The sequence below is a fragment of the Mesoplodon densirostris genome, chromosome 1 (assembly GCF_025265405.1).
Source record: "Mesoplodon densirostris isolate mMesDen1 chromosome 1, mMesDen1 primary haplotype, whole genome shotgun sequence".
Lineage (NCBI taxonomy): Eukaryota > Metazoa > Chordata > Mammalia > Artiodactyla > Ziphiidae > Mesoplodon > Mesoplodon densirostris.
Genome location: NC_082661.1, coordinates 105,505,952 through 105,531,775, shown reverse-complemented (window position 1 = coordinate 105,531,775; position 25,824 = coordinate 105,505,952). Strand labels below are relative to the sequence as shown.

At 44.1% G+C, this 25,824-nt stretch overlaps 1 protein-coding gene across 3 annotated transcripts in view; it reads left to right on the top strand.

Moving 5' to 3' along the window:
• HTT (huntingtin) overlaps nt 1-25,824 on the top strand; it is a 141,226-nt gene that overhangs the window by 15,020 nt on the left and 100,382 nt on the right. For all 3 annotated transcript variants that reach the window (XM_060106695.1, XM_060106685.1, XM_060106679.1), the window contains exons 3-9: nt 7,666-7,786; nt 12,208-12,267; nt 12,646-12,725; nt 14,386-14,524; nt 19,960-20,101; nt 20,825-21,003; nt 24,632-24,836. In XM_060106695.1, coding sequence (XP_059962678.1) covers nt 7,666-7,786; nt 12,208-12,267; nt 12,646-12,725; nt 14,386-14,524; nt 19,960-20,101; nt 20,825-21,003; nt 24,632-24,836 — 926 coding nt within the window. The remainder of the gene's footprint in view (nt 1-7,665; nt 7,787-12,207; nt 12,268-12,645; nt 12,726-14,385; nt 14,525-19,959; nt 20,102-20,824; nt 21,004-24,631; nt 24,837-25,824) is intronic.

Here is a 25,824-nt window from a genome sequence, read left to right as displayed (position 1 = left end):
CATCACAGAGCACTGAGCTGAGCTCCCTGTGCTGTATAGCAGGTTCCAATTAGCTATTTTTTTTAAAATTAATTAATTAATTTATTTATTTATTTTTGGCTGCGTTGGGTCTTCGTTGCTGCTCGTGGGCTTTCTCTAGCTGTGGTAAGCGGGGGCTACTCTTCGTTGCGATGCACGGGCTTCTCATTGAGGTGGCTTCTCTTGTTGCAGAGCGTGGGCTCTAGGGTGCGTGGGCTTCAGTAGTTGTGGCTCGCGGGTTCAGTAGTTGTGGCCCACCGGCTTAGTTGCTCTGTGGCATGTGGGATCTCTGGACCAGCGATTGAACCCGTGTCCCCTGCATTGGCAGGCGGATTCTTAACCACTGCACCACCATGGAAGCCCCCAACTAGCTATCTATTTTACATATGGTACCCCAATGTTCATTGCAGCACTGTCTACGATAGCCAGGACATGGAAACAACCTAAATGTCCATCGACAGATGAATGGATAAAGAAGATGTGGTATATATATATATGATGGAATATTACTCAGCCATAAAAAGGAGGAAAATTGGGTCATCTGTAGAGATGTGGATGGACCTAGAGTCTGTCATACAGAGTGAAGTAAGTCAGAAAGAGAAAAACAAATATTGTATATTAATGCATATATGTGGAATCTAGAAAAATGGCACAGATGAACCTACTTACAGGGCAGGAATAGAGATGCAGATGTAGACAACGGACATGTGGACCCCGGTGAGGGGTGGGATGAGTTGGGAGATTAGGTTTGACATAAATGCACTCTTGTGGTCTTTTGTTTGCTCTTCTTCCGCACTTTGCCCCCCTGTCCGACCCTGTGGGAGTGCATGGCTGCTGCCTGCTCATGAAGGCTCTGGGGCCAGTGGGATCGTGGGCATTGACTGGAGGTCTGCTTCCCTGGCTCAACGGTTCCTCTGTGGTGAACTAGGAGCACCTTCTTGTGTAGCTTCTTTGCCAATTCTCCTCATTCTCTTTACTTTTGACTGTCGTTTTTTCTGACCATTGTTCATAGTAGCTGTGGATGGTAAATATTTTAAGCTTGTTTCTAGTGGCTGAGTAGGAAACAGATGTACTTATGATTTCAGAATTCTGTTACCCACATGGGCATGTGTGAAGTACTTCTCTCTTGGCTTTTCTTTCCTTTGGAATAAATCATTCATGTTATTCTCCTGTTGGAAAGAGCTCTTTATAATCTGTTAGAAAAAGCTCAGAATAATAATCTTGATTTTAGTACTGACAGAAATTTGGTGATTCATTTAATTTTAGTGGCACCTTGCTTTTGTATTTCATACTTTCAAAGCAATTTCACATAGAGTATTTCATTTTAGTTGAACTCATTCAGTTTGTGAAGGACAGTGGATGATTTCTGTTTCTATTTAATTTGTAGAAATGTTGTGGGAAGAAATGAAGTGACAAATGAGAATATGTGCTGAAAATAAAAATATAGAAATTCTAAGTTAGCATGCTATTGTTAGCATAGCTTAGAAAACAATACTAAGATAAAAGTAGGGGGAAAAAAAGCTTGAATTCTATTTCCACTCCTTATCAGTCAGGTGGTTTTAGATAAGTTTAACTTCTTGGAGCCACTGTTGCCTCATCTATGAAATGTAAACCCAGTTTATAAGGGTTCTTGTGGGATGAGGTGACACCTGTGAAACACTGTTGAGAGCTACATAGATGTGTTCTTTAGCTACTGAGAGCCAGAAATACATCCCGGCGTGATGCACATTGTCCTACAAACTGTCATTACTTCTGTATGAAATGACGGTAAATGCCCGACAGGCCCCTGGTGCCTGCTGCTGCTGTAGCACTGCTGTGCTCAGCTGACCCCCAGCATCCGGGTCTCAGGGAGTAGCACCTCACTTTGAAAGCTTATGGACCCAGGAAATAGATCTCTTTCAGTCTTAGTGCTTCACGCATTATACTTAGTTTGTTTCTTGACAGTTCCCAATGGAATTGATGGGATGTTGGCTTAGATTCACACATGGGTAGTAAAGTATGTTGAGATACGTTAAGACTGATTTGTGGTTCAGTTTGCTATCTTAAATCACAGTAGTGGCTGATAATAGTTTTTACATTCGTATGTCTATTATGTTTTTATGGAGTAGTGCTGATAGTCATTATACTGCTTGTTCTACACAGGAGCATAAGAATAGGGTATTTTTTGGACCCAGAGAGGTTGTTTCTGGTCCCATCAGATCAAAGAACAAGTTTGTTTTAAGATACTCTCCATACTTTTTAGGACTTTTGGAGTGTAGAGCTGAAGTGGATATTTTATATGCATGTAATGATTTATGAAATCTTCTTGATGGCTGGTATTTCCTGTCATCTCTCCTGAGTGTAAGTAACCTCTGGTGCGTTCTTACAGCTTCTGTGATGCACTGACCTTCTCTCCAGTGGGGTTATTCAGTGGCAGCTTCTGAAGTCTTCAATGTGTATTGTGACTCTTGGTCTACCTAAGCTCTCAAGTTGGTGGTCTGTCCTACTGGTTCCTAAATACACATGAACATCAAAATCACCCGGAAGATTTGTCAAAAATATAGTAACAAAGATACCTCACTGCCCTCTTTCCCCAGCACACTTATATTTTCTGTTCAGGTGGAGTGTGGGGATTTGTTTTTTACAAGTATCCTCTTGGGAATACTTAGGAACCCTCATCTAAGCAAGTGTACCTTGATAAAGTGGTTGGGTAAAAATAAGTATACAGGAATCTCTAGATTTCCCCAATATTAGCATAAATCAGTTAGAAAATGTAATGGTTCAAGATCCAATTCATAGTAGCACCAACGTATCAAATTCCAAGGAATTGACAAGGGACCTGCAGAAACTACGTAAGGAGGGCTGTTGACTTTCCTGAAAGGTACAGATTACTACCTCCCTTTCTACATGGGAAGATTTCTTTATCATAAAGTTAAATTTTCTCTAAATTAATCCATAAATTTAAAATGATCTTGATCAAAATTCTAGTATAGATGTTTTTGAACTTGTTCATCTGCAAGAATAAATACATCACTGTTGCACAGAAAATCTGAAACCATCAGTAATGTGGTGATACCTGGCGTACATGAAATTAAAATAGCTGTTAGACATTAAAGAAGGTATAGAATGGAAAGTGGGAAAGTGTATGTGTGTCTCTGTGTGTATGAATTTATGATAAAGGTAGCATCTTGTATTGGTATGGAAATGATGAACCACTTGACTATTTAGGGGGGTATTATGTTTCTTCTTCATATTGCAAACAAACATAAGTGCCAGATTAATTACCTAAATACAAAAAAGTGAAATCATTACTATAAAAAGAGCATTGAATCTCAGGCTGTGGAATGCTAGCAGTATAAAGGAAAAAATTGTTTCATCTGGAATATAGTTCAGTATGTCAAAATCCACTTTAAACTGGAAATTACATAAATGCAACTTGGGGAAAGTATTGACAGCATATGTATCAAAGGTTTAATAGCTTCTCTAAAGAGCAGTTATAAATCATGAAGAAAAAGACTATCATCCTAATAGGAAAATAGGCAAAGGCTATGAATAGGCCTTTGGGAAAAGAAGACATGAGATGGGGCCCATGAGCATAATGGCTAACATTTACTTTGTGCTTCCTGTGGAGGCATGCTCACATTTATTAGTGATCAGTGGGATGAGACTAAAACAGAAATAACATTTTTACCTGTCAAAGTGACAAACATTAAAAAATATTCAGGATTTTTTCAGAGGTGATACAACTTTTTTAAAAGGCAATTTGGCAGACACTATCTGTTTGACTTAACTGTTTCACCTCAGGAGTTCATCCTGAGGAAGGTGTACAATGATGTGCAGTGCTATTCATCCCATTAGAAAATTAAAAATAATCTTAATGACTTACCCACAGAATTGAAAAATTAAGATACATTTATAGAAAGGAATATTAGCTAACTTTATAAAAGGTGATTTATAGATATTTATATTTGTGACCAGAAAAGGTATTAGTAATATATTAAAAATTAAATTTAAAAAATCATGAAAGATTTTTGCTTCTGGCTAAGTGACAAGGACAGGATCTACCTTCCTGCCTAAAGCAATTGATAATGGATAAAATATATGTAACAATGGTTTTCAAGGCACCGGGCATCAGGCAGTTCTGGAAAAATGGAAAACTACTGCGATGAGCCTTATGACTTCCCCAGGTTACTGCCTGGAGGGAGTCTTCCAGCCAGGATGTGAGGAGGGGAAACCCAGGCAGAGCCCAGTGGCTGCTGAGATGGGGAGACAGAGCTGATGGCCTCAGGAGGCAGGGTGGCTGGGGCCCATTGGGGAGAATACCAGAGAGGGGGGAGCTGCACTGAGTGATCCGGGAGACCTGCAGGGGTCCCTCAGTGCCCTGGGGCTGGGGGTGGAACCACCCGAAGGGATTGGAGGGAACAGGTGCTAAACTCAGACAGGTGCAGGAAGAGCTCGTGTTCCCCCCAGCCAGAGTGGAAAACCCCATCCTTCCTGGGGCGTTGGGTGGGCTACTCAGAAGGGTTTGCCTTCGCTACAGGGCTCACTTAGCCCTAGGCTAAGATGTCATTCCAGTCCTGCCTAGTAAAGCTTAAAAGCAAAACCCAAGGTGATCATACTCTTTCAAAGTAACTTAATTGCATTCCAGAGCAAAATTCAAGAATATTTATCGGAATTCAGAAGTATATAACACCCAACAAGATAAAAGTTACAAGGTCTGGCATCTGGTCAAAAATTATCAGGAATGCAAAGAAGCAGGAAAACGTGATTGACAGTGGAAAAAATCAATTGAAGCTGACCCAGAAATTGCACAGATGGTAAAATTTGTACACAGAAACATTAAAACAGTAACTATAACTGTTCTTCTAGTTCAAGAAGCTAGAGAAAAGATTGAATATGTTAAGTAGAGATAAGACATGAAAAAGACCTAAAATGAACCAAGGTAAGAGTGACAGTGGATTTCTCATTGGAAAAAAAAAGTGCCAGAAGTCCGTGCAACATTATCAGTGAGGTACTGAAACGGAAAAAACCCTAGAATTCTATATCCTGTAGAAACTTCTTTCTCAAAAACAAAGGTGAAAGAAAGACTTTTTCAGACTTGCAAAGGCTGAAATAATCTATGTCCAGCAGGCAACTACTATAAGAAATGGGAAAGAAAGTGTTTCAGGTAGAAGGAAGATGGTACCAGATAGAAGTCTGGATCTACATAAAGGATTGGAGAGCAATGGAAATCGTAACTATAGTGGGTAAATATAAGACTTCGCTCTTACTTTTTTTTTTTTTTTTTTTTTTTTTTGCGGTATGTGGGCCTCTCACTGTTGTGGCCTCTCCCATTGCAGAGCACAGGCTCCAGACGCACAGGCTCAACGGCCATGGCTCACGGGCCTAGCCGCTCCGCGGCATGTGGGATCTTCCCAGACCGGGGCACGAACCTTTGTCCCCTGCGTCGGCAGGCGGACTCTCAACCACTGCGCCACCAGGGAAGCCCCGCTCTTACTTTTAATCTTTCAAAAATATAATTGATTGTTTACAGCAAAAATAATAATGATGTATTTTGGGGTTTACACGTAGGAGTGAAATATATGACAGCCATAGCACAAAGGGTGCAAGAGCAGAAATGGAAATGCAGTTGACCTTTGAACTACATGGTTTTGAACTGCATGGGTACACTTATATGCAGATTTTTTTCAGAAAATGCTGCAGTACTACACAATGCACGGTTGGTTGAATCTGTGGTTTCCAGCCTGCAGATAATTTATACTTGGGTTTTTGACTTTGTGGAGGGTCGGCGCCTCTAGCCCCTCCAAACTATCGATATAGGTTGTATCGATATAAAAGGATAGTAAAGGAATATTATGAACTTCAGTAACTTAGATGAAATGGACAGTTTCTTGAAAGATGAACTTCTAAAGCTCTCTCAAAAAGAAATAGATAATCTAATTAGCCCTATATCTATTTTATTAAATTAAAATTAAAAAATCAATATTTGATTTAGTTATTGGAGACCTTTTAAGGATGGTTAGAAATGGTATATAAACCTACTTTTTTCTTTTTTTCTTTTTTAAAAATTGAGATATAATTGGCATATGACACTGAGTTTGAGGTGCACGTGTTGGTTTGATACATTTGTATAATGCACTATGACCGCCATAGTGTTAGCTAACATCTTTATCATGTCACATCATTATCATTTCTTTTTTTGTGTTGAGAACAGTTAAGATCTAGTCTCTTAGTAACTTTGAAGTTTAAAATACAGTATTGTTGACTATAATCACTAAGCTGTGCATTAGATCTCTAGGTTTTACTTAAGTAAACCTACTTTTTCAACTGAATTTTATGGAATCTCTATACAAATAAAATACTTCTGATGAAAATTTTGTGTTTGAATTGGGATGTGCTGTAAAAAAGATTGTTATATATCCCAGTAATTTTTTCGTATTGATTACATGTTAAAATAATGTTTTGGATATATTGGGTTAAATGAAATATATTATTAAGATTAATTTTACCTGTTTCTCTTTATTTTTATGTCTATAAGGAAGTATAAAATTGCACTTGAAGCTCACATTGTATTTCCGTAGCACCACTTTGAGCAGCGCCTGGATGCTGTGCCATCATCCCAGGGACCCTTCCTCTTTATTCACAGCTGTATTCCACAGAGATGAGGTCTGAAATATTGCTGAGGGGTACATTTTTTTTCTTGCTCGTACTTGTTTGTTGATCACTGCTAATGTGGTTCTTTGCTTTTTCTTAGGCTCCTGGCTCTTCTGACTCTTGGTAGGAATTGTGAGGTAGAGAGAGAGTGGGGAGGAGGCCCTTTATTTCAGAGGACTCCAGACTGAGATGTTTCAAGAATAGCAGCTTTGTCCAGGGGCTGTATTACTGCCAGGCCATCCTTCACTGTGCTGTGAAGTCAGTTTCATGCACATGGCCATGGGTCTCTCTCTCTTGGCTGTGTTTAGCCAATTGGATCACAACTGCCTGACAGGCTCTCTCAGTTAAACTTTTAAAAATCATTTACAAGCATCGCCTAGATTCCAGTTCTTGAGACTGATGGCGCAACAAAAACACAGCCTGACCATGATCATGTTGAGTTTGGAACATATTGAAAGCAAGATGAAAAAGGAGTAAAGGAGTTATATTGGTATATTGATTTTCTAGGTCCTGAGAATACTGTAAGAGTAGAAGTAACTTGTTGGCAGAGGGCAGATGGCTATCTGAGATTTAAGTATCTGAAGCCGTGTCTTTTTTTCTTTTTTTAAATTGAGTTAAAGTACATACAAAGCAGTGTCTTTTTAAGATTTTTTGACTAAAACAAACAAAATAAGATTGTCTTGCAAGTACACTTCTATTTTTAAGAAATTCTTAAATTTTAGAATAGTTTTAGATTTACAGAACAATTACAAAGATAGTATAGAGTGTTCCCATAAACTCCACATGCAGTTACCCAAATTATTAGCATCTTACATTACTGTGGTGCAATTACTGTGGTGCAATTTTCACAATTAATGACTCAATATTGGTATACTGTTAGACTTAATTTTTATGTAATGTCCTTTTTTCTGTTCCAGAATCCCACATAGGATACCAGAAACTTCACTTTGTTTTGTCGTCGTGTCTTCTGAGGTTCCTTTTGGCTGTGACAGTCTCTCTTCTTTTTTTACTTAGAAATTCTCCAGAATTTCAGAAACTTCTGGGCATTGCTATGGAACTTTTTCTGCTGTGCAGTGATGATGCAGAGTCAGATGTCAGGATGGTGGCTGACGAGTGCCTCAACAAAGTCATAAAAGTAAGAGCCCTGTGGACGGTGTTCTACGAGCTGTGATCATTGTAGCTAAGAGAAGAAACCATGACTTAGGGTTCTTTTGTTTTGAGTAGCAAAGTCCCTTAGGACATCTGCACAGTTTCCATTTATGGTGTGTGGTTTGGAGGCTCTCTGCTGTGTGCCAGTGTGCCGGCTGCACCTGCCCCATCAGAGGGAGTGGGTTTGCCCTCGTGCCTGCGCAGGGCATAGGTCAGGGGTGGGCGCTGATGGTGGCCACTGGGTGCTCTTGGGGGAAACATCACTTTGTTGAGAAACCATGAGGCCTTGAGAGGCAGGGGGACGGGGAGTGGGATCTGCTTTTGGTGTCTTCGTCTCCTAAGACCTGGGTCAGGCAGTACTGTTTGCAGGTAAAGACGTGCCTTCTCTGGTAGCTTCACTGGAGTTAGTGTGACGTGACTGGAGAGATAGGAGTTCCCAGAAAAGGTTGATGAAGCCAGAAAGCCAGAGCTACCTGGGTGGTAGGTGAGGTAAGGAGAGGGCGGGGGACACCTGTCCTCTTCGCTTACTGCTTCCCAGTGCAGAGTTAGTACCCAAGATCACTGTAGCTTTAATCCACTTTTCCCTTTTTTTGTTTTCTGCTGCCATTGAAGATAAAGTCTTTCTTCCACAATTCTTGCGGTGTTGGAAAACAACCCTTGTTTTTCTCATTCTGCCATTCTCCTAGTTTGTATCCTCAACCACCCTGGGCACCTTCTTCCAGGTCACCTTTGAGTGTGTGAATGAGCCTTTTGAATTTTGTGTCTAAGCTTATATGTTGTTCCCACCATAGGCTAACCATTGCTGAGGAAGGTTCACTGACATAGTTCTTGATGCTCTCTCCAAAAACGATTTCTTGATGATGGTTAAGGAGAAAATGTATCTTGTTCCCTTCTCTGCATGGAATCCCTGCTTATTGGATCTTTCCAGTTTTTCCTGATTTTTCCCTTACTGTTTTGAGTTCCACCCATGAAATTTAGATAAGGCCACATCTTTTTATTTTCCTTGAAGGCTCTCTTCCTAGTAATACTTACTTGGCCAGATGAACCAAGAAGTCCAGCCTAACATAGGTTAGTTGAATATTTCCCTCCTTATTAGGATCTTGAAAACCAAAACTATTCTTTGGAGTCTCCCCAAGGGCTTTCTCTGGAGAGTGGTCACATTTTACATTGGCCAAGAAATTGTCCTTCATTCTTCTGTCACGGGTCCAGCTTCCTCGGGAAGACGATCACCCTTTACTCCTGCGTTAAGGAGGTGGAGCGCAGGGAGGTCCTGGAGTGAAGGAGGCCTGCGCTTGAACCTGGCCTCTGCTGCCCACTGCTGAGCGGCTTCGGGAGGTGTGCTTCATTCTGCGAGCCTCAGTCTCCTTAACCATAGAGGGAGTCGGACACCGTTTTGAGGTGTGCGTGAGTGTGAGGATCGAGTGCAGTGACGTGTGTGACGGGTTAGCGTCATCTTGCCCCTTGCTTGGCCTTGGAGTGGTAAGGGGTGCTTTTACAGTGAGATTCCTGCTTCCTCAACCAGAGAGGGCGAGGGGCATGCCAGAGCCCCACTGCTCCCCGCTTTCTGGCATGTGGATCTGTGGGCCATGCTCTCTGTGCTCGGGTGCCGGCTTCCCTGCAGACACAGGGTTCTGGCTTCTCCATTGGGAGTTGCCTGGTCTGCTCCCTCCACCTGCATTTCATGTCACCACGCGCCCGCCCGCCACCCCCTCCGCCACAGTGCTGTAGTAGCCACGGCCATTTGACCTTGTTCTCTGCCCGGCAGTGTGTGGGTACCACTCAGGTGTGATGGGTCCACAGCACGTTTGGAGGTGGACTTTTTCAGTTACACTTGCTTTTCTCTAGGTCTCAACATCCTTGCTGCTTTTTTTAATTCCCACTGGCAGGACCAGGCTAGGCTTTTTCTGATATTTCAGTTCTTGAACTCTGATCTTTAGAATCAGGAAACCTAAAGAAGTCACCACAGGTTGCCTTGGTCATGACAAGAACAGGTGAGGAGGGAAGAGAGGACAATATGACCCCAAACAAACAAACAAAGAAGGTGGTCGTTTTACATGGAGGCACATGCTGCAGAGAGAGATCTGCTTCTGTAACTGCTGTCCAGCTAGCCTGGTGTGTGTGTTTGGGGGCTTGGGCCATGGCCTGGTCAGAGCTCTAGGTGCTGGCTTCTCTTCCTGGCCACCTCCCTACTGCCTTCCTATTTCCTCTGCCTGTGTCTGGCCTCCCAGGGCAGAGGTTCCAACTGCTCATGTTACACCCCTGAGCGTAAGACGAGGTCAGTCTCTCGGAACCTCTTCTTTCTGCTTAAAGTCGGACATCCCGGGCTTTGGCTGTGCTCTGATGTCTGCTTCCTCAGATGCGCTGGTCTTCAAGGCTGGCAGGCTGGGGGTGGGGTCAGGGTCTGGCTGATGTGCTCTCACGGTGGCACAGGAAGGACAGGCTTGGGAGAACTTGGATGGCCCTAGGCCTGGGTGTCAGAGGTGGACAGGAACACATGGATGGTCGCTTAGGAGTCAGGTCCTAGACTTGAGCCTTCTGTTTTTCAGAGTATCATTATATGCTTAGGATAAGGACCCAAGAAAATGGGGCATGCTCTGCTTTTCACTTGTGTAGCAGATGCACTGGGGATGTGCTTCAGCTGACAGCATGCTCCTGCCTTCAGATGATTTACAGTCTTGGGGAGGGGGAAGCATGTTTGTACAGGAATGGCTTAATGCGTGGTGTAAGTTCCGAGACATGCTGGCAACTCATCGTGGCGGTCAGGAAGTGGAGGTGATTTCTGTCTGGCGAGGCAGAGGAGGCTTCCTGGAGGTGGTGGCTGTTAGGTGAGTGAGGAGGTCAGGACTTTCTTAACCCCTGCAGACCCACCTAGGAGGGTGAACGTGTGTGCTAGCAGAGAATGGGAGGTGTTGAGGATCCATTCAAGGGGTTTGTACTTCATTTGGTAGAGGATGAAGAAAAGGAAGAGCTCGTGAAGATCTTTAACCTGGTCAGAGGAGTGCTTTATTTAGGAAGAGTAGCCTGGGGATGCCGTGTAGCCTACCTTGGAATGGAGAAAGACTGTGTACCCAGAATCCCCGCGGGAGGCTGAGTAACCCGGGGAGGAGAGATGGGGGCCTTTAACCAGGGAGGCCTGTGAGGCACAGGGGGCCGTCATGGGCTGGACTTGGCTGCTGTGTGTGTTCGCCTCAGTGTGAAGGTTGGGTCAGGAGCAGGGAGGGATCAGATGGCATCTTACCATCACCCATGACTGTGAGGGCCCGTTCAGTGCTGTTGCAGGGGCTTGAGGTTTACTTTCCTCCTGTAATAAAATAGGTTTGATATTAGTTTATAAAACATTTATAAAGTAAAACAAAACTTTGATATGCCTTCTGGTTTTATTGGCAAAGTAGTGCTTTAATATATGTTTGTCCATTTTGGTGTGCTCATTTAAGGAATTTCAGTACACACTGAAACAGCAGAATTAGGATTTAAAAATTTCTGAGACATTATTTGGAACCTCCCAGAAAGTGACTCTCTTGATTCTCAAGCTTGCTGAACCTCCATGAGTTTTACTAAAACCAGCTTGGTTTATAGACATCACATGCTGTACATCTTAGGAAAGGAGGAGGGCTTTTCTATGGAGGCTTGGTTACGTCTTTCTGCTCTTCTTGTGGACGAGACATTGGCAATACTGTTTTGGAAGAGAGGGTTCCCATGGCTGAGAGCAGGGCACAGAAGTCTCTCCTTTCTGTCTTGAGAAGCCGTCTCCAACGTGGACTTTGTGTCACTGGTGGTGGTTGCCATCAGCCGTTCTTACTGGGTTGAAATTGGCTGTGTGGCCATTTTTTGGTTTGGCCCATAAGTGAGCAGAAGGGTCAAGAAATGGCTCTGAGGAGCCTATGGTTCCAGCAGGTTCGGAGCGTTGCTGCTCCCTGGGGAGCACCCGTGTATCACTGGTGGACCAGACCTTTGGAAAGGACTTGGGCTTCTGCGTGGAGAGGAGTATTCCCACGCCAGAGCTAGGGGCTCTGATCTGGGATGCCCACCCACCGCCCTGCTGGCCCTGCAGACTCCAGGGCATTGCTAATGTTGGATCGTCCAACAGAATGTGCTTTAATTGAATGTAAGAGCTTTAGAATGAGTTTGAACTATCTACTGTTTAATTTTGATATTGTGTAGTATTTGATTGTAATGAAAGTTAAATTTTTTCCTTCCATTTTTAAAATTAAAGTGAATGACCTGTATCTAGTCTGTTTGGTAACTTCCTGCATACATATGCTTCTTTCTTAAAGAATAGATTCTTAGTTTAGTTGCTATTATATTCTACTTTGCCCCAAAATTGAAATTTTAGCTGCCTTTTAGCTTTCTTTAGAATTGCTAGTAGAATGTGTCTTCCGTGAACAAATCTCTTGTATTTTGTTGTAGGCTTTGATGGATTCTAATCTTCCAAGGTTACAGTTAGAACTCTATAAGGAAATTAAAAAGGTAGGCTTTTGTTTTCCATCATTGAAAAAGTGCTACTGATTCACTGTATTGAGCAGTGTATGTGAAATTTTATCTTTTATTTGATAAGGAAATAAATACTGTTTGGTAAAGTAGACTTTATTGTTTTACTTTTCTTCAAAAGGTTGCTCCTCATTATTTATTAGATGGGATGGGAATTAAAATGGTAGCTTTAAAAAATATCTTTATAATTGCATCCCATTAGACCTTAACATTTCAAAAGTAGTTACACATTTAAATGGCCTTTTCTCTAAAAATAGAAATTAGCAATGAAAAAAATGCTTTTGTTTATTTGAAGTCCTCTTGGTGACTCGTGTCTGCGACTCTTAAATGTAACACGCTGCTTCTTAAATCCCTCAGAACGGCGCTCCTCGGAGCCTGCGCGCTGCCCTGTGGAGGTTTGCCGAGCTGGCTCACCTCGTTCGGCCTCAGAAATGCAGGTAAAGTGGACACTCTGGGTTATTACTGTTATTCTTATTTTGGGTGGGGGACCAGCTCCGGTGGATTCTTGCCATCTTGGCTGAAATGTCATTTCTCTAAAGGTCTTCCCTGTCCACTCTGTCTGAAGCTGCCCACCTCTGCCTCTCCAGCTGCAGTACAGGTTGTCCTGATCCTTTTCCTGCGTAAAACTTACGGCTCTCAGGAATACTGTCGCACACTTCATCAGCGTGCTTGTTCGTTTTCTATCCCACCCTCCCCCGAGAGCTGTAGGAGATGCACGTCTCAGGACAGTGGGGGCATCCCTGTCTGGTCCCTGCTGCAGCCCAACACTGATAACGGCGTCTGCACGTGGTACTTGCCGAAAAGATACTTGCCAGGTGGTTGAAGGTTGAGTACCACCTCATTGTTGCTTACTCTAGGGATTATAGAAAACTATGCCTTTGTCTATTATGTGGGTTAAAAATATGAGTGTTAAACTGTGAATAAAGTTTTGACTGAGTGAACCAGTTGTATCTTAATGGATTGAAAAACAAAAGAAGGGCCACAGTTTTCAACTCCTTCCTTCTCTCCTTCACTGGCAAGACGTGCTGACATCCGTGGAGCCCTTGGCTCTGTCCCCGAGGAACTGGTGGAATGGCAGAAACCCTCTCTTTTAATACGAAACAGTGATCTATTCCACTGAGCCTGACTGTAATAAGAGTCTTACATGATTGCGGACATACAGTCACTAAGAAAATTTCTTTTTATATAACCTTTTTCTTTTACTATCCTTGTTTTGAAAACTTTGTTATATTTCTGAAGCAACACATCCCCAGTTCTCCACATAGAAGCCGAAGTGACCTTAAAAAAATATGATTGGGTCATGTCATTCCTTTACTTAAACTCTTTACTCATTTCCCAGAGCAGTTCAGATAAATCCAGACTCCTTACCAAGGCCCAGGGAGATCTGGCCCCCAGTGGCCCCCGTCACCTCAAACACTCCGTTGACTCATTGGCCTGACTTCTTTGAAAAGTTGGGCATGTCTTCCTTCTGATGTCTGTTTTGTTTTCCCTTGGGTCATCTCCTTAGAAGGGCCTGCCTCCCTCCCTGTACAGTCCCAGGGGTACGCCTGCTTGCTGCCCGTCTCTGCCACTAGAGGACGCCGCCTTCGCCACCGAGTGCTTGTCCCGTGGCTTCGGCTTATCTGTCCTGTGACTGCTCCTCTTCAGTCCTGCGTGGTCTGCTACTTCTCTGTAGAGGGCCAGGCTTCTCTCTAAGGCCTTATTCAGTTTCAATGCTTAGAAAAAATTTTGTAATGCTCCCTTTTCAAGAAAGCTTTATTCTTAATTCTTTATTTTTTAAATGGTGTTTTCTTATATTATGTTATTTTCTAATTTAAAATCTGATTATTTTAATAACTATTATAATTTACTGCAAAGAATTTTTAAAACAAGCTTTTGAGAGTCGTGTGTGACTAGAGGAGAAATGAAGGATGAGAGCCTCCCAGCATTTGGGCTTCATCTGCCTTTAGTCTTCTAGCAGAGGTTTGTTTACCTTCCAGGAAGGACTCTTTTGCATGTAAAAACTGGTTTTTCCCTAACAGACACTGAACTAATCGCTTGTGTTTCTCATTAAGGTAGGCCCTGGAAGAGTAATTAGTGTCCCTCTCACATGTGCAGGCCTTACTTGGTAAACCTTTTGCCTTGCCTGACTCGCACAAGCAAGAGACCCGAGGAGTCTGTCCAGGAGACCTTGGCTGCAGCTGTCCCTAAGATTATGGCTTCTTTTGGCAATTTTGCAAACGACAATGAAATTAAGGTATGATTACTGCCTCAAGTCGCAAGCGTGGGATTTGGGCTTTTGCACAGGCAGGCATTTGAGAGTACTTCTTGAGTTAGGCTGTGCTTCATAATTTAGTTTAAAATCTTTTGAGCTCTTTGGAGGCACACTGAGAGTTTCTTTCCACTTCTGCTTTCTTATTGTGGGGTGAAAAGAGGAATAGGGGGCCTCCCTGGTGGCGCAGTGGTTGAGAGTCCGCCTGCCGATGCAGGGGATACGGGTTCGTGCCCCGGTCTGGGAGGATCCCATATGCCGCGGAGCGGCTGGGCCCGTGAGCCATGGCCGCTGGGCCTGCGCATCCGGAGCCTGCGCATCCGGAGCCTGTGCTCCGCAACGGGGGAGGCCACAACAGTGAGAGGCCCGCATACCCCAAAAAAAAAAAAAAAAGAGGAATAGGGAGATGGTTTATAGATGCAAAATCAAAAGGCATTTTGCCAGAGCAGACTGGTTTGGGGGTATAAGATTGACTGCTTAGCCTGGCTGAAGAAAGGCCACTGTCCCTGGACTGCAGGTAGGAGAAAGCTCACCGATGATGCCTTGTGCATATGAATGCCCTGCAGCTGTCGGGGACCACTCAACTTCCTGTTTGTTTTTGCCCCAACCAGCAACCTTCAAACCCTCTTCAGTGTTTTGTCTATAATGTCCAGAAATCATGACCCTGTCACATGGTCTGAGGATTACAGATTCTTGACTTCCTCCTTTTAGTGGGTCAGTCCTTTGTTAGTGTTTTTCTTGGTATTTCCCGCCACATTTCTAAATAACTTGCTTATACTGCTGGTTTTGGATTTTTTTATTTTTTACAATGGAAAAGATGAATTCAGCTCTAACCCTTCTTCCCTCTTTTTACTACAGTTATATCAGTATTCATTGTGTACATTATTACGCCTAAGTAAATAGTCACAGCTAGTTATGTTCTGTGCCATGGTTATGTTTCCTTGTATAACTTTTTGGTATTTCCAGAGTCAGTAATTGCCTCTTTTTCATTTACTTATTATTCTTTGGCAATTTCCGTCTTCTCACACCTCCCACCGGCGCTGTGTGTCTCAGTTCAGTTGTGCACATGATGGGTAGTTTCCTGGACCCGTTTCCTCCACTGGGGTCGTCCTGGGCTCTGCAGCTGCTGCTCCAGCCTGGTCAGGGCGCCCCTTAGGTCTGTCGCACAGTCGTGTCTTGGCTCCCTTGTCCGATGCCTGATTCCTGGCTGCCATGTCTTTGTCTCTCTAGGCTTACTCCTGGAGAGGGGGCTTCCTGAGAAAGGATAACTGGCAAGTAAATTGTTTGAGATTCTGCATTAGTGAAAATGCCTTGATTTCTCCCTCACACTTGGCTGGGTGTAGAGTTCTAGGGTGGAAATTGTCTTCCCTTAGGAATGTACAGGCTTTGATTTGCCCCTTTGTCTCATAGTCTCCAGCGGGGCATCCGAGAAGTCGAATGACCTGATCTCTTAGCCTCTGAATGTGTCCTTCTCTAGAAGGTTTTTACTGTTCTGTGTAGGGGGGAGTGCTGGGTGATTGATAGACCTTTTAATTTGGAACGTTCTAGCCTTCAGTTCTGGAAGATGTCCTTATATTTCTCTGACAATTTCCCCCCTTTATTTTCTCTGTGCTGTCTTTCTGAAATTTGTTAGTTAGCTGTTGGTCCTCCTGGACTGATGTACATTTGTATTATCTTTTGTTTCTATTTTCCATTTCTTTTTTCTGTACTTTTCTAGGAGATGTCCACCTCAAACTCTTCTCTGGAATTTTTGTTCCTGCTGTGTTATTAATTTCTAAGAGCTTTCTTCTGTTCAGAATGTTCATGTTTTCTGGCACCCTCTTCTTGTTTTATGAATACACTCTTTTATCTTTCTGAGGATACTGATGATAGTCGCTTGACAACTTCCTTTGACCTCCACGTTGTATGTTTCTTCTGACTTCCTCTGTTCTATTTCCTGCCTTTCTCTTTTATGTCAGCAGTTGTCCGCATAGATTTGAGTGAGCCCCTAAAAAGCTTATTGGAAGCAAGTGTGTGGCAAGCTTTGTCCCCTGGTGGACTTCCTCAGGTAATGGGTGGTGAACCTGCTTTTACACTGTGGGTCTTTAAATGTCAGTGTCAGTAAGTCTTTTCCTCTTGGGCCAGTCAATATCTCTATAGAAAAATCCCTCATTCTCCTGCTTGGAGGCATCAGCCCAGCTGCATTTGTCCTGAGACCCTTGGATGGAATGGTGCTAACAGTCTCACTGGTCAGAATGCAGACTTCTTCCTAATTTCTGTTTTCTGTCTGTGCCTCGTGTCTGTCCTCAGCTGTGGCCGCATCTCTGGGGATTCCCTGTCTCTGCGGGAGATGGGGAGGTGAAGACCACATCCTGGGCTGCCTGGGTGGGAGAGGGGCTTGGCAGTTTCCCCAAGGAACTGTTAGATGAGCAGCTGTTTCATCCCTATATCCACGCCACTTTCAGATGTCTCTGGTACTCCTAAGCCTGAGCTTTTCTTGGATTTCTGTGGCTTGAGTGAGCTTGCCTTTGGTTGGTGGCTTTCAGCCCTTCTCCCCAGCTCCCAGAAAGGCTTGGTGGGAACTTCTGCCTGAGGGCTGCAAATCAGTCAGTTACCACTTGTTTACTTTCTAGCTTCCAAAATTTGCTAATGCCTCTAGCCTGCCCTTGTCCCTGTTCTGTTCTTTTTGTCCTTGTGAGTTTATGCTTTTTAAACCTTGTACATGTGATTCTGGTGGGGTGTCTGGGAAGTAGACGTTCTCATGTCCAGTACAGCATGTTTGATCAGAAGTTTCCTAACAGGGGCCCTGGTGTGTTATTCTCAGGGTTGCCTGTTAAATATTGAGACTCCCGAACCTTTTATTTGACTGGTGTGTAATGTGCATACAAGAAGCATGTAAATCATACATGTACTCCTTGATGAGTGGTCACAAAGCAAATCTGCCCTTGCGGCCACTGCCTAGGTCTGGACCTATGGAGCATTACCGGCACCCAGGAGCTTCCGCACCCTCTCCCTGTCACTACTCCCTCCTTCCTCCACAGGGCTGATCACTGACCTGGCTTCTAATGCCAGAGGGTCTGTTTTTAAATTGTAAATATGTAGGACCATACAGTATGTATACTTTTCATCTGGTTTCTTTTGCTCAGCACTAAGCTCGTGAGATTCTCCCATGTCACTGCGTGTGTCGCTAGATCCTGCGGTTTTTCGGAGCTGTGTACTGTTCCCTCGGACGAATGTGCTTCAGCTCAGCATTTTACTGCAGCTGGACCTTGGGTCGTTTGTAGTATTGACTGTCGCGAGCGTCGCTGCTGTGCCTGTCCTTGTACGTGTCTCTTGGAGCACAGGTTGTGATGGCTAGAAACGGAGATTGTGGGGTGTGTATATGTCACGTTCGGTAGATGCCTCCAAACAGCTTTTCTCAGTGGACACACGAGCTTACGCCTCATCGGTGGTGTGTGCGAATTCCAGCAGCTCTCTGTCCTCACAGAATTGGAATTTTGGTCATTTTAAGTTTAGCCATCTGCTGAGTGTGTTCTGGAGTCACAGTTTAGTTTAATTTCCATTTACACTCACTAAGTTCTCTTGACTCTGAAGTGGAATGAAGTACTCTTAAATATATGTCCTGCCTATGTTTAGAAAAGTGGAGCTATCTGCCCTGTAGTCTAGCGCACTTCCTCCTCTTATGAGAAGAGCTTTTAAGGATGGTCTAGGTAACCTCCGGCCAGCAGCCTTCTACAGGGCATTCTCAGGATTGTGGGACTTAGACCCAAGAAAGCCCCCTCGAGCTCTCATTCCATTTTACTATTATTCCAAACTTTAAGTTCACCATGGGCTGACTCTTCATAGTAATGTTTAGCTTTCATTCTGCTTAGAAGTTTGGACTAATATAGGAGGTTTCTTTATTTACCGTTTCACTGGTGTGTGTGTGTGTGTTCTCACGCAAAGGAGTTCTTTAAGATGTGTCTTTCCTTGAAGCTAAAAAAGTTTGTCAGAGATAAGTTGAATGGTTTCTCTGGGTATTGTCTCTGGGGAGAAACTGGAGGCCACAATCTACTAAGGGTGTCCTGTGGCCGGGGGTCTGGTCCTCCACCTCTCTGGTTCCAGAGGTCTAATCTGTGAATTCACTGAGCGTTGATGAGCCTCTGAGAACCAGTTTATGCCAACACGCAGTTAGGGAGAAGCTTGTTTAAGTCAGATGCCAGTCTGTTAATTGGCTGCTCTTTTGCCGATGGTTAGACTTCCCCCGGTAGGGCCCCAGTGGTGTCCCTGACTTGCTCAGCGAGGCTCCGTACATGCCCAACAGTAACTGGGCCAAATCATTGCTCAGAGCATAGTTTAGAATGAAGGGAAATAGACGTTCTTAAATAACGTAGTCACCAAATTCCTGCAGCTGGATGGTCACCCCCTTTCATTCTTTGGATATTTTTGTGAAGACTTAAACGGTCATCGTTAGCACTATAGCACCCCTAGAATTATAGCACCCCTCCTTTGGGTTTTCTTGGAGGCACGGTAACAAGTTTTATTCTCTGATTTCTTAGGAAAATAGCTGTGAGGAGTGTGTGGTCTCAGCTCAGTTACGTTGCACACGTTTTCCAGACCTGAGACTGTCTCTTGGTGGCATTAGCAGCACGTTTACAAGCCGTCGTTCAGGCTGGGACCTTGCTGTGATTGACTAGCGCTTTTCTCCTGGACTTCATTATTTGTTGTGGGTTTTTTTTTTTTTTTTTTTTTTACTGCATTTATTTTACATAGTGTTATACACTGACCCTGGCCCCAACTATTGTGGGAACACCTTTTCTAGAAGTGAAGGCTTTTACTCTCGTGTAGGGACATAGATGCTGAGCAAGTCCCTACTCAGTTTATAAGGAAATAAATTGACTACATATTTGCAAACTGCTCTGACATATGCCAGATTTGGTGTGCTTCCATTCAGCTCTAGGAAGGTCTCATATTGTTAATACTTTATACTCTGCAAGAATTTGGAGCAAGTTATGCTTTTTGAAATACATGATGGTTTCTTTTTCTTTTTTTTAAAAATAAATTTATTTATTTTATTTTATTTATCTTTGACTGCATTGGGTCTTTGTTGCTGCGTGCGGGCTTTCTCTAGTTGCAGCGAGCAGGGGCTACTCTTCGTTGCGGTGTGCGGGCCTCTCATTGTAGTGGCTTCTCTTGTTATGGAGCATGGGCTTTAGGCAGGCAGGCTTCAGTAGTTGTGGCACACAGGCTCAGTAGTTGTGGCTCGTTGGCTCTAGAGTGCAGGCTCAGTAGTTGTGGTGCATGGGCTTAGTTGATCCGCGGCATGTGGGATCTTTCCGGACCAGGGCTCGAACACGTGTCCCCTGCATTGGCAGGCGGATTCTTAACCACTGCACCAGGGAAGCCCATGCTGAGTTTCACAGGAGCTTCATCTTCTGTCTACTTGGACTTTGCTTCCACAGGTTCTGTTAAAGGCTTTCATAGCGAATCTGAAGTCCAGCTCTCCTACCGTGCGGCGGACAGCGGCCAGCTCGGCGGTGAGCATCTGCCAGCACTCCAGGAGGACGCAGTACTTTTACAGCTGGCTGCTCAGTGTGCTCTTAGGTAAGGCGCAGGCCTGTTAGTGATTCTCCCTGTGCGGGGGTGGTCACTAGTGTTTACTTGAGACAGGCCTTTGAAATTCTTTAAAATCAGGCAGCCCCTCAACTTCTGGACCAGGCCCTTTAGCCCTGGCTGGCTGTTAAATGTGAACGAGCCCCCATGGGGTCTTGGTGAGGGTCCGGAGAAGGCTCCTCCTCCTCGGTGCAGTGGTGTGGATGCGGCTGGGCCCTCGGACAGCTGGCGGGGCAGTGGGCGGGAGCCTTCCCGGGTCTGGCCCTCTGGGCAGCACACCGCACCACCTCTGCGGAGGCCCTGAGTGCAGGGAGTCCCTGTGGCCGGAAATGGAGGCTCAGGTCCCTGTGAGGGGCCTCTCTGGACGGGTGTAGGCCTGGTGAAGGCTTCTTCTCTACTGGGGGCAATTGTGGAAATCCGTGCTGGCAGGTGCTGCCGGGAGCACGTGGACAGTCGACGTGAAAGAGCTGCCTGGCTTTCAGAGGCAGTGAAACTCACTCACTGTGCAGGACCTTGCTGAGCTGCGGCTTTAAATGTTGCCCCGTAGAGCCACTCCTGGATTTTGGCTGCTACCGTAATGTTTGTGCCATCTGTATCCCTCCCTGCCAGCCTCACGATAGGGTTCTGCTTTGGATCTCTTCCTGTTAACAAAGGATGCCACGAGTCTCCCAGCAGCGAATCCGATGTGACAAAATCTTGTTGCTGCCTTTATAGGTTTGCTGGTTCCCGTGGAGGAGGAGCACTCCACCCTTCTGATTCTCGGAGTGCTGCTCACATTGAGGTATTTGGTGCCCTTGCTGCAGCAGCAGGTCAAGGACACAAGCCTGAAAGGCAGCTTTGGGGTGACACGGAAAGAGATGGAGGTCTCTCCCTCGACGGAGCAGCTTGTCCAGGTAGGCACCCCGTGCTTTACTCTAGTGCTTGTGCACACGTGACCAACGTTCAGAGACTCAACTAATTTGGAAGAGAAGTGGCAGAGCCGAGGCTTAAGAGTGTGGACTCTGGAGCCTTACCCCGTGGTTCAGATCCTAGGTCATGACCCCGGCTACTCGACCTGTGTGTGGTAGTGATGTCAGATAAAAATGAAGGCGTCCCTTTACAAGGTCACCGAGGGTACTGTTTACGTAGACCTGCTCGAAGCAAACCCCAACCATCGTATTATTTTATCTGCAACTATTTCATATGTGTCCCTATAGATGAGGACTCTTTTTAAAAATTTTAATGACAATGCCCTTGTCATACCTAAAAAAAAGAACACTTTCTTAACATCAAATACCCACGTATCCCCTGTCAGTTTTTTCTTCTGCTCTTCGGAATCAGTATCCAAATAAGATTGGTTGATAAGGATTGTGATTCTCTTTGATCTTATGGTTGCCTTCTATCCCCATTTTTCCCTTAGAGTTCATTTTTTGAAGAAACAGATTGTCCTGTGGAACTCCCGGCAATCTGATTTTTTATTAATTGACTCTCCGTTGTATAAATTAACATGTTTCTTTGTTGTCTGTATTTCCTGTAAACCAATAACTGGAGCTAGAGACTTGTCAGATTTGGTGCATATTTTATAATATACGTAATATCTGAGTTCGGTAGTACCTGTACAGTATTTTAAAATATATATTATTGGAGTTGCATGCTCAGAATTTTTTTCTGATTTTTTTAAAAAAGAAGACTGCTTAGTCAAAAGTTTGGAGACCATTGGTCTAGTGGGGGAAGCAAGCAAACAGTTACTAACTAGCAAGGCAGGGGGTATAGGGTACTGTAGAGTACATGGCGGGGGGCAGGGGGTGTGCATGACCAAGGTCAGGGAGGCATGCTGGGCAGGCTGTTACAAGCTGATGCTTTTGCGTGAGTAGGATTTGACCAGACACAGGGAGTTGGGAGAAGAGAGTTTTATAGACGGAAGCTACAGCCTTTGCCAAGTCCACAGAGTGAGAGAGTGAGAGTGTGCGGGTGAGGGTGAGCTGGGTCCTGTAAAGGTCTCCGGGCTTTCTCACAGGTCAGTAGGGGTGCTGGGGGAAGATGCGGCTAGAGGGATATTGAAAACTGTGTTAAACTAAGAGAGCAGTAATCCTGGGAGGATGGAGTGAAGGGGTATGGGATGTGGTGCTTAATTACTTACAGATTTTCTTAATAGTTAATGTTTCTTCCACATGGTTAAACAACATGGCACCTTGTTGCATTAGCAAGCTAGATAAGATTGTCTCTAAAACATATCTAATCTATTTTCTTTTGACTGTTGGCCATTTTGAATTACATTATTTTGATTAAGAAGTTCAGCTCAGCTAATGTAATAATAGTTTGGCTAGCTATATTTAAATAGAATTTAAAATAATCCTGAGCCTGGCTAAACTGTTAAGCAAGTGTGGGCAAAATATAGATACTTCTAGATATGTAAGAATTCAGTTCGATTTTCACGTGCACTTACTTTTTTCATGTATGCTTTTTGAAAAAATTATTTGAAGATGTATTCCAGCAAAATGAGAAATAGATAACAAAAAAAGAAGTCCTGAAGTCCAAGAAACAAAGCACCTAACCCAGGAATGTGTTAGAAGCAATTCTAAGATGACTGGTACTGTGTGCCATTCAGATTAGAAACAGGGAGTCCAAGGAGTTCCCTGTGACCATTGTTATGATTAAGTGCTGGGAAAAAGGGAAGGCATGTGTGTATGTTAAAAGGAGGGGAAAACCAGGAAGATTTATAAAAGTAAGTTATCCAATTATGAAACAACATGTTGAATAATTTTAAGCAAGTAAGAGATTATGATAAAAGAGAATCCATTTAATGGTTATCCTTGGGACATTCTCTTTCAAGTGACACAGGACTAGTAATAATGAAATACTTCTTTCTTTTTGGGTCCAGTCACATTAATAGGCTTTGCAGTGAAGGATGTTAATGTACACATGATGAGACACATACTGATTTTTTTTTATTGGAGTATAATTGCTTTACAATGTTGTGTTAGTTTCTGCTGTACAACGAAGTGAATCAGCTGTACATATACATATATCCCCTCCCTCTTGGACCTCCCCCTCCCCCTCATCCCCCCCATCTAGGTCATCACAGAGCACCGAGCTGAGCTCCCTGTGCTGTACCGCAGGTTCCCACTAGCTATCTGTTTTACACATGGTAGTGTACTTATGTCCGTCGTAATCTCCCAATTCATCCCACCCTCCCCTTCCTGCCCACTGTTTCCACACGTCTGTGCTCTACGTCTGCGTCTCTATTCCTGCCCTGCAGATAGATTCATCTGTACCATTTTTCTAGATTCCACATATATGCATTAATATGCACTATGTGTTTTCCTCTTTCTGACTGACTTTGCTCTGTATGACAGATGCTCAACATCTAGGCAAAGCACATGTGATTTTAAAAGTTACATCGTAGTAGATAAATGTAACCCTTAATATAAAAGCACTCAGGTTGCTAACAGAATTTGGGAGGAGGCAGATGAGGTGAGGGAGTGTGGGTTGGGTGCTTTTTTCCCCCATTTACATAGTAAGAAGTCAAGAGATTCTTTGCTCAGAGTAGACGGCTCAGAAATCACGGTGTCAAGCTGATTACCTAGAGCAGGGCTCACGGGCCAACTACTCAACTCCAGCACTGTAGCAGGAAAGCAGCCACAGACAGTACACACACAGCCGTGTTCCAGTAAAACTTTATGTGCAAAAACAGATGGAGGGCCAGATTTGCCTGTGGACTGTAGTTTGCAGATCTGTGACCTAGAGTTATGGAGGTAACCATCAGAAGAACTAAAAAGTCAGTCAAAGTAGCCACCTTTGAGACTTTTACTTTTTATTCTATAAACTGCTGTACTGTCTGTTAAAAAAAAAACGTATATATGACTTTTATGATATTAAAGATAAGGCTGCCCAACTTAGTAAATAAAAATAGGGGGTACCAGTTATTTGAATTTCAGATAAATCATCAGTAATCTTGTGGTGTAAGTATGCCTGAAATTGCATGGGACACAGTTACACTACAAAATTATTTGTTTATCTGAAATTCAGGTTTAGCTGGGTGCTCTGTATATTATCTGGCACCTCTAATTAAAGGGGAAAAGGATAAATACACTATGTTCATATAATGTGACATAGCATTGAAAGCATTAATAAAGTTTAATGTAGTGCCTTTAAAAGCTTTGGAAACCCTTTCTCAGTGGCACTCATGACAGTACTTCTTGCTTCTTAAGTGTGTGTTCAACTAGCTGTGCGCCCCGTGTATTTTGGGCTTTACTCTCCTTTACTAGTCACCAGTTTAGGGAGCTGGAGCTCTTCATTAGCATGCTTCTGCTTTTGTGGAAGTGTTCTCTTTGCTTTTAAGGAATTAATGTAACAGTGACAAAAATCCTGGGACTTTAGAAAACAGCATGGAAGCTATGATCACACTGGTAGAAGGGAGAGAGAAGTTTTTAGAGAGTGAAATTAAGGCACACATTTTCCCAATGTAAGACAAAACAAAAACCTGAAACCTAGGACACATTTTAAAAACCGTGGGAATAACACTGGTGTTTCTCTTTCTAGGTGTATGAATTGACCTTGCATTATACTCAGCACCAAGACCACAATGTTGTGACTGGGGCACTGGAGCTCCTGCAGCAGCTGCTCAGAACGCCTCCACCTGAGCTCCTGCGAGCGCTGACCACGGCGGGCGGCATCAGGCAGCTCACCGCTGCTAAGGATGAGCCCGGTTGCCGAAGTCGTAGCGGAAGTATCGTGGAGCTTATAGGTAAGGCGTTAGGAAGGTGACTCTTGGAGTCCACCCTGCAGTGTTATTGGCCCCTCTCCTGACCCTTGCTCCGATGCCATGCTGAGCAACGGACAGTTCAGTTCCTTAGGAGACTTGTGATGCAGGTGTTGTTCTTATTGTGTAGATGCAGGTGTCGTTCTTATTGTGTAGACAGGGCAGGGCTGAGGTGGGAAGGCTAGGTGGCAGGGTGAGGCCAGCACGTGAAACCCGCCTCCTGCATCTGACTGGGCTGACTCTGCGCGGCATTTCATCTGTCGTGAAGTGGAAGCATTCGGGAAGGGATTTCCAGACCCTGTGTCCCTTTGCCAAAGGTGGGGTCTTCAAGTCTTCCTGGAATTCTGGACTCCTTTTCTGCCCTCTGGGCCCTTTTTGCTGTCGCGCCTGATTCTAGAAAACCCCTCTGTCCCTCTTCTCATGGCACCTCCTCCGCCCCATCTCTGCTCTTCTTCCCCATGCTCTTGGGCACTGGGCCCTAATCCCGGCGCAGGATGCTGCTGCAGACCTACCAGTCTAATGTGGAGTTGCCCCTGGGGAGCTGGAAGAGATGGGTTCCTGAGTCGCACGCAGCCTCTAGAACTGGGTTTGGCACAGTGGCAGAGGCTTCTTTCTGCAGCCTTTACTGACTGCGCTGACTAGGCGTGACACATAGGGTCCGTTTAGTGCAGCGTGGGTGCGGTGTGGCCTTTACCCACAGCATCTGCAGACCAGGGAAGGTGGGCAGGAAGTCTGAGGGCTGCCTCGTTTGAAAGCAAGTGTTTGCCTGAACCATGAGTAGAAAATGTTGATCTGCCTGTCCACTGTCCTTCGTACTGAACAATCCTTTTCTCTGTGGAATGCATGCTTTACAAATGATTGCTGGAAATACTAATTTCTAATGATTGTTTCTAATGAAAATTTGTATTTAATTATTAGTTGACCAAATAATCCGAGATTTCTAATGTTTTTAGTTTCACTTTTTAAATGCACT